This window comes from Eucalyptus grandis, chromosome 8 (genome assembly GCF_016545825.1).
Source record: "Eucalyptus grandis isolate ANBG69807.140 chromosome 8, ASM1654582v1, whole genome shotgun sequence".
In the NCBI taxonomy this organism is placed as follows: domain Eukaryota; kingdom Viridiplantae; phylum Streptophyta; class Magnoliopsida; order Myrtales; family Myrtaceae; genus Eucalyptus; species Eucalyptus grandis.
Window position 1 is genome coordinate 450,975 of NC_052619.1, and position 9,472 is coordinate 460,446.

The following is a 9,472-nucleotide window of genomic DNA, read 5'->3' on the forward strand; positions in this document are numbered from 1 at the left end:
ACTCGCAGAAGAAAATGTATTGTATATATATGTGTGCCCAGAAAAGGTCAAACAATTGACCTGGGCCCACCATCCACGTATTTAGCTTCACACGGCAGATTCCTCTCTCGGCGGACGTGTGTGCGTGTGTGCCCAAGGTCAAAACTTTGACCTTGGGCCCCCTAATAAACCAATCTTTGCATGAAGAGGAAATCCCACGCAGGAGCTTCGCGAGTTTCAGATTCCGCATAATTTCCGAAGAGGAAATTCATATCTATTTTAGTAAATTTCAAGCTCGAGTCATATTTAACAATCCCACATTGGCTCGACGTTTGAGCTAAGTCGCAATCGCTTCATAAAAATTTCAATTCTGCTGCTACTTTCCCATAGCCCGATGGCTCAACCGCCACGTGAGATATTATTCAAGTTCAAGCTTTTTGAACTTCGCCATAACCGAGGACCTCATTTAGAATACCAACTCCACATGCACTTTTAACTCTACGCAAGGATTTTCGACACGACCTCTCAACGGCGGATAAAGTAAAACCATTGGCTGCATCCATATACGTCGGGAGATCGAACACGTACCTTGTTAATCTCAGCATTACAGCAACCATTGGCTCTATAGGCTCCACCTCGCTATGAGCACCATCTGTGTCGATTACTTTGCTAGTACTCGTACTCGCTACCTCAGGAGTTTCTGGTTGCAACTCCACTTCAAGCTAAACACCGTCTAGATCTGTATTAGTATTGCCACAAACACTCCTAGCCAAAAGTATTGGAGACTCATCAAGGGTAACTTCTCTGCTGTTAACAGGTGAATTTATATATGGGCACCACAACTGATCACCCCGCTCACCTTGTGCATAGCCATGGAATATGCATCTTGCCCTCCAATCGAGCTTACCATCACTCACTCGAAAATAATGCGGGCAACCAAACATTCTAAGAATAGAATAATCAGCAACGTTATCGACCACACTTCTTGGGGAGTTTGCCATTCAATAGCGGTTGATGGGGATCTATTCACCGGGCGGCTTACGTACTTAGCACATCGGCTAGGATTCTCTAACAATACCAACACTAGAGATAATTTTCCGGGCCGTCTCTAGTAATGTTCTGCTCAACAATTCTACAAATTGTTGTGATTTATTGGCACTAGTGCGGTGTTTCACTATGTTATCTTTTATGCAGAATTTATTTGTCAACTCGAGCAAAACTTCATGCTATTGTCGGCCCACATTTGATCGACTTTCCCCCATCTCGATCAAACTTTGCGAGATCTTGACACCAGCATCAAACTTGTGCCTTGGCACAAACACCCAAGTCTTCCTCGAGCAATCAATAAACTCTCGAACAGATGCATCCAACGTCTCCGCAGCGAAATTTATCACTGTCTCACCTTGAAGTTTATACAGGCCATCGTGCTTGATTCCTTTCATTATCACCAGGGCATCTCGAACAACCTTCAGAACTCCACCTTTTGAAGAATACCTACAACCAGCTAAATCTAGGGCACCCAAAGAAATTAAGTTCTTTTTCAATTCCAGAACATGCCTTACTCCAGTCAATGTCTTCACGATACCATCATGCATTCTGATTTTAACATCACCAACACTCACAACATCGCACTCAGCGTTGTTCCCTAACTGGACTTTATCACTAGCGTGCCTTGATAAGTGATAAACAAGTTTCTATTTGGTGTGACATGAAAGAACAACCGAGAATCCATAATCCATCCATCAAACGATGAATAATCGGTGACGGACAAGACATAATCAGCATTATACGCTACAGCTGCAACATTATCGCAGAATCAACCACAATTCCATTACCCTTCTCATTCTTGATTAAGGCAATCCCTTCTAAGATGCCCCCCTCTTGCCACAGCTCTAACAGACAACATTAGCAATCCTAGATTGACTACGTCTGTTCATATTAGTACTATAGTACTACCATTACCCACACGTGTTACAGATCTTCCTTTATTTTCACCTACTAGAGCAGTAGATACAAATTCGCCAGATTCTCTTCTACGAATGTCCTCGCTCAGAATCAAATCTCGAACCCCATCAAATATCAAACTTGTTGACTCAGAGGAATTACTAACAGTAGTAACGGTAATATTCCAACTATCAAGCAATGAGGATAATAGAATCAAAGCACGTACCTCATCTTCAAAATCAATCTCAACTGAACTCAATTGACTAACAATTACATTGAATTCATTGATATGATCTGCTGGCCGACGCACCTTCTTTCATCTTCAAGTTAAACAAACGTCGCATCAAACGACCTTGTTGATCGCGAGAGGGCTTCTCGTACATATCCGACGGGGCTTGCATCAAATCAGTGGTCTTCTCTTTCGGGATGTTAAACGCGATGTTACGAGCCAACGTCGGCCGAATAACACCCATAGCTCGTCTATCCAGCAAATCCCAATCAGCTTGCTTCATCGTCTCTGGTTTCTCCCAAAATAAAGGCGAGTGCGATTCATCGGTAAAGATATCTTTGATGTCCGTAATCTTCCAGAAACTAAAATCCTTCCCATCAAATTTGTTGATTCTCACCTTTGTTTTACATCGCCATCGATTCGCTTCAACTCAGCCAAACCTAGCTCGATACCACTTGTTGCGATAGGGCGAGCGATCGAACAAAATATAGACGGAAGAAGAAAAAATAAATCGGACATGAGATTTACGTGGTTCGATCGTAAAGACATGTCAGGGAAGGGAAGCGGCGGCGGAGCCAAGAATTTCACTATAAATCAGCCGATACGAGGAGATTTGAAACAGCTCAGTCACTCAAACACTCTCTCGGTATTTCCCAAACCCTAATTTAACCCCAAACCCAACTCGCGCAACAAAAGTACCACGCGTTCGAAGCTCAAATACAATGCTCAACGTACGCGATTTGTGTACACACGAAATCCGTATCTCTTTGAGCTTCGCGCGGCCGAGCGATAGGTGAATGTGCGGCTTCTTGGATCGTCGAACGTCTGTGGCTTCGTAGGGTTTATTTCACAGAGACTTCATGCAAGCCGTCCCATGCACACTCGCAGAGAAGAAAATATATTGTATATATATATATATATGTGTGCCCATAAAAGGTCAAACAATTGACCTGGGCCCACCATCCACGTATTTAGCTTCACATGGCAGATTCCTCTCTCGGCGGACGTGTGTGTGCGTGTGTGTGCCCAAGGTCAAAACTTTGACCTTGGGCCCCAATAAACCAATCTTCGCATGAAGAGGAAATCTCGTGTAGGAGCTTCGCGAGTTTCGGATTCCACATAATTTCCGAAGAGGAAATTCATATCTATTTTAGCAAATCTTAAACTTTCGAGTCATATTTAACAAAAATAAATAACATAATATACCTCCTTACTCCCTTTACTATCCTATGCTCTTTATTAAAAGCACTTTTTGTCGAGACTCTCTAGCCAATGACCACTCCCGCCCTCATCGGACCAAATTGTTATATTAAGAGAAATATACACATAATCTAAAGAGATTTGGAGAATCACAAGACATATAAAAGATATTGCAATCATATTACAATTATATTTAACTATTGGAATTGAATATTTAGAGACTAATGAGGTTCTAAACTTGTAATGTTATTCTAAATGAAATCTTACAATTCAATTAAGATACAACCATTGGCATCAAATCAGTAAGATTATTTTTCACCATTATTGCAGGGCCAAATGCATCATGTGCATAAATCAAGAACGTTGGAGACAAATTCTTAAATGTTCTTTTCGGAACTACCTCCTTCCTCAATGGCCCGTTTGGCCATTTCTTTCCAACCCAAGGAGTTTTCTCTTATCTCTTTCCCTCTCTCTCCGTCCATGACCTCGTTTACGCAACTCTTGATCTCTTCCCCGGTCACGAACCCTCGCTCATTTGCCCTAACCCGGAGGCCGGCCTTCCACACCTTCTCGATGAATGTGGCATTGGTCGGCTGGTCCGTCCACTGAGGCATCACCACCATGGGGACTCCCAAGCTCAGCGCCTCGAGGGTAGAGTTCCAACTGCAATGGGTCATGAAGCAACCGACCGAGACATGGCTCAGCACTTGGAGCTGATTGGACCACCTCACCACCAAACCCTTCTTGTCATCATCTAACCCTAGCTCTTGCGAGAAGTTACGTGGGAGCTTCTTCTCTTCAGACTCTCTCACCACCCACAGGAAGTGGCTCTTCATCGACCTGAGCCCACTCGCGAGCTCTTCCATCCGATCCTCTTCGAGAGACGCCAAGCTTCCGAACGATACGTAGACGGTGGAACAGGGCGGCTTCGAGTCCAGCCACCGGAGGCAAAAGCTTCTACTTCGGGCTTGAAGAGGCTAAGCCCGTAGTCTGTGTCGTCCTCGAGTCTCTTGTCCAAGTATAATGAAGGTATTGTGGGTCCCACGGTCAGCATCAGCCATTGGTTCCCCATCCAATTCACCATATGGGATCCAAATCTACAAATTATTTTACAATTACATACAGACCTTCCTATTCTCTTAGTACTTGCATCCTTTGCACTATCTGTGCCCATTTATCACATTTGGCCATCCTAAGTACATCAGTGTTCAAGTAATACTTAGTTATTCACCTTATTACAATACTTCCAAATCCTTATGAACTTTCCATTCTTCTTGACTTGTTCACCCTTTTATCAATGTACATCAAGCTTTATTGATCTTCTTAATTTGTACTTCAGATTCCATCATGGTGGTAAAGCGTCCTTTACATCATTGTTAATAGAAATAAAACAATATCTGCATCTATCATATAAACGTGAAAGGTAGAAGGTTTTGTCAACTTTAAAATATCACATAAGGCTTTTCTAATAAGAAGACATGCAATTAGGCCAAAAATAAATCAAAATATAGTTAAATGAGATAGAAATTATGAATTTTACCTAGTAAATGCCAAGGATAGTGGCAGCATTTATACTAGGGACGATGGTCGAAACTCATTGGTTCCTCATAATTTTGGCCGTGAATTCTGCACCAGTTTGCTTTGTTTTCAACACATTCTTTTGCTCACTAATCGCACACAATTCCCTCAAGAATCACTCTTGAAATTCACATCTCTTTCCTCCAAGTCTTGGGTTTCCCTTTGTTTTCACCATGTTTTCTCTCGACTCAAGCTTCTGTTGGCTTGTGGAAGTGTAAATTTCTATATGTGTATGTGTGTGTGGTACAAAACTTTGGCAAGAGGTCAAGCGAAGGAGCAACATAGGCAAGAAAGGGAAATTGTGTTTAACAACATAAGTGTATTATAAGAATGCGAATTTTGGTCTTATGTGTACATCATTAAGACTGAGCACTCTTGCAATAACAATTTTGCAAGAGATTAAGCAAAGGAGAAACAAAGGCAAGGTGGGGAAATTGTGTTTTATAGCTTAGGTGTATTTCAAGAATGGAATTGTTTATCTCAAGCGTACATCGTCAAGATTGACCGCTGTTGCCTATGTATAAGCTCTAATCCAACGCTATAGTACAGAAGGAGTACTCTTTAAGAGCTCAACGTGGACCAATCTCAATTACAAGCTTTAACTACTTTCAAATGAATTTCAACCACACATTTCACCTAACACTAAGGGGACTTCAATACCAAAAACATCAACTATCATTTTAATGAAGACGTCTCAACTTGATAATTTGTCTTGGTGTACACCATCTTTATTACACTAGTACTACATTTTCCCACAAAAAGTGATGGTGTATTTCTACATGCTTGGTCCTTGGTGGATAATTGGATTCTTTGCAAAGCTTATGGCTGATATATTGTCACAATATAACCATGTGGAGCAGTTCATCAATTGTTGATCTCAAGCATACATGATCAAAATTAAGCACTCTTGCCAATATATGGGCTCTTTTCCACTGCCATAGTACCAAAAAGTGCTCTTTAAGAGTTCAACATGGACTATTCTTCAGTTACAAGCTTCAACTACTCTCAAATAATTTTCAACCACACATCTCAACTAACATTAAGAGGACTTCTATATCACAAGCATCACAGTTTTGATCTTTTGATGTATAAATGGGCACATTTTCACTAGGCTACCTTCCTAAAAATGCTCTCATCTGAACACACCTAACTTTGGAGTGTTAAAACAAAAGTATTAGTATTATGTCTAAAAGGTGCCTCCATGTGTTAATCCCTAGTTTTCATATTCAAATCACTCTCCCCATGTTTAATATACCTCCTTCTCCCTTTATTATCCTATAAGCCGATTAGGAGCCACTCCTTGTCGAAACTCTCTAGCCCCAACAACCACTCCCCACCCTCATCAGACCAAGTTGTTACATTAAGGGAAATATACACATAATCTTAAGTGATAGATTTGGAGAATCACAAGACATATAAAAGATATGGCAATTGTATTACAATTATATTTAACTATTGGAATTGAATATTTAGAGACTAATGATGTTCTAAACTTGTAATGTTATTCTAAATGAAATCTTACAATTCGATTAAGATACAACCATATGTATCAAATCAGTAAGATTATTTTTCACCGTTATTGCAGGGGCAAATGCATCATGTGCATAAATCAAGAACGTTGGAAACAAATTCTTGGATGTTCTTTTCGGAACTACCTCCTTCGTCAATGGCTCGTTTGGCCAATTCTTTCCAACCCAAGGAGTTTTCTCTGATCTCTTTCCCTCTCTCTCCTCCCTCCATGATCTCGTTCACGCAACTCTCGATCTCTTCCCCAGTCACAACCCCTCGCTCGTTGGCCCTGACCCTGAGGCCGACCTTCCAAACCTCCACGATAAAAGTGGCATTAGTCGGCTGGTCCGTCCACTGGGGCATCACCACCATGGGGACTCCCAAGCTCAGCGCCTCGAGGGTAGAGTTCCAACCGCAATGGGTCATGAAGCAACCGACCGAGACGTGGCTCAGCACTTGGAGCTGATTGGACCACCTCACCACCAAACCCTTCTTGTCATCATCTAACCTAGCTCTTGCAAGAAGTTACGTGGGAGCTTCTTCTCTTCAGACTCTCTCACCACCCACAGGAAGTGGCTCTTCATCGACCTGAGTCCGCTCGCGAGCTCTTCCATCTGGTCCTCTCCGAGACGCCAAGCTTCCGAACGATACGTAGATGGTGGAACAGGGCGGCTTCGAGTCCAGCCACCGGAGGCAAGCTTCTGCTTCGGGCTTGAAGAGGCTAAGCCCGTAGCCTGTGTCGTCTTCGAGTCTCTTGTCCATGTATACGGAAGGTATCGTGGGTCCGACGGTCATCATCGACCATTGATTCCCCATCCAATTCACCAGCTGGGATTCAATGCACAAATCATTTAAATTGCGCACATGACACCAATTCTCTAGCGGCACGTGAAAATGTTCCATTTGACTTATACTAACATCCCTTTTACCCAAAGATAGAAGTTGCATTCCATGCAATAAAATGTTCATGAAGAGATTGCCTCTCTTGTCACCAATTTTTGTGGCCAATCTCGTGTCATGAATTTGAAAGCAAATATATTTGTTATTTTAGAAATTAGATTGATTTCAAGCGCGTCGTATATGCACATGAGCTCAAAAAATCTCTTAGTTTTTCTTCGGTAACAGCTCTTAGTGAAATTCGTATTCAAAAAGCTATATCTGTTAATTTAATGTAGTACCAAAAGTGGATAAGAAAGTGGAAAATATGTGCCGAACATGGCCACTGGCCACTCGCTATGAAATTTTTTGCAGTTGAACTTTTTTTTTTCCGTCAAATCATGGATTATATAAATATTTAAGTCGTGGCAATTAATGAATTACTTTTGGACTCTTATCGAGCGCACTTAACAAGGGTCATTTGGGTCATCCACAAAACCTTCTCAAAAAAAGTCTTTCTAGTCATATGTTCACTAAGGTGATTTGGAGCTACTTACCTCCTCCTCGAGCTCAGTAAAAGTATTGAACAAAAGCCACTTCGCTTTCCGGAAATTGGAGAACTGTCCGAGAACGATGTCGAGTACGCCAGGATATTTATGGACATCGGCAACAAATGAAGGAAAATCGTTCAGCCCTAAAACCGACATCACCGGAGGGTCACATAGAACACGCCCTTGTCCATCGACAGCATCTAGTGGGAGCTTTCACTGTTCCTTGGTGAACCAAGTAATAGATACAACTGACGACGCAGGACTGAGTGAAGAACGAAGCTCCATGCATTCCATGTTCTATTGCCACGTCTAGAGCCCAGCTGTCAAAGGAATCGTAAATAAGAACTTTAGCCGGATTCTCCTGACAAGATTGGTGTTTCTGAATGAAATCGCTCAGGCTCTGAGAAACGGAGAGTCGGAAGTGTTCGAGATACTCCTTAGTGCTCAGCTTGTCTGCTTGACGTTGTCGAACCCATCGGAGATGTATTCGACCTGGATGGAGCTCGCGTTTTACCAGATTGAGGGACTTCTTGGTGGAGATGGGGATTAGGAAGGTGACTTTGAGACCCTTTGAGGCCAACCGTTTGGAGAATTGGAGCATTGGGTTTATGTGGCCTTGCACTGGGTGGGCTAGGACTAGAACGTGAATGTCCTTAGCCGGATACATGGTAGGCTGTCTGTTGCTCGGACAGATTCCCTCTCGACTCGATGACATCGACTGTGTATAAAAGTCACGTATGGTCTGACGCCGATCCTTGTTATATAGAAAGATCTTTTGCCGAGACAGTCCTTGGAATGGTAGTTGCTTGCGCTGGCGTTATTGATGATGGGAGCTCATTCACCACGTGATAGTTGAACCGTTTGTTGAACTTGGGCTACACATGTTCTTCTATCTCGAAACGAAAGAGGGACAGGGCCTCTTTTAATTCGAGTGACCCCACCAACATCCCCAATCATCTCCTTACCCCTTCGTTGGATCGCCCCAAGTATGTCGTTCTTTACATATGAATTACAAAAGAAATTCAATTTTTCTTCCATTTCTAATCAGGGAATCCTTCCCCCCACACGTTTAATTGGCCATTTAACGATCTAACGGCCTCTATCACATTTAAATCAATCTTTCTAAAACAAGCCCTTATTGCAGTAAAACAGAGAGAGTTGCATTATCTATACTGGTCAATTTTTATATCGATTGCATTGCTTAAAATTGCGAATCATGATTTCTTGAGGGAATCACTAAGAGTATCGTTCATGTTCTTGCCGTATAAGCATACGTGGATTTCAGGGAGAATAGACAAAAGCTATCGTATAATGTGACAAATAAAGTGGACACTTCGCCGCTTCCATCAAGTGATATATTCGATCGGCAAGAAAGATTTGAGGAATGGCAACAGCATAATAAAAATGACATCATGGCTTTTGAAGCGAGTAGATGGATTACTATATACTGTAGGAAGGAAAAGACATTGGCTTCGGTCCATCTTGTACATTTCGATAGAGAACGGAAGCAAAACACCAATATTGACTAGGACAGTCTAGCGCACGCAAGCAACTTTCTGCATGTCTCATCATTGATTTGATTTGCGAAAAACAATGTAGGATTTTG

At 42.1% G+C, this 9,472-nt stretch overlaps 1 protein-coding gene and 1 pseudogene across 1 annotated transcript; both read right to left on the minus strand.

Moving 5' to 3' along the window:
- Positions 1-3,729: 3,729 nt before the first annotated feature.
- Positions 3,730-4,436, minus strand: LOC120287747 (UDP-glycosyltransferase 74E2-like). The gene is given in 2 exon segments (XM_039301074.1): positions 3,730-4,325; positions 4,328-4,436. Coding segments are annotated over 2 exon segments (705 nt in total).
- Positions 4,437-6,351: 1,915 nt separating this feature from the next.
- Positions 6,352-8,533, minus strand: LOC120287748 (annotated as a pseudogene).
- Positions 8,534-9,472: the final 939 nt, after the last annotated feature.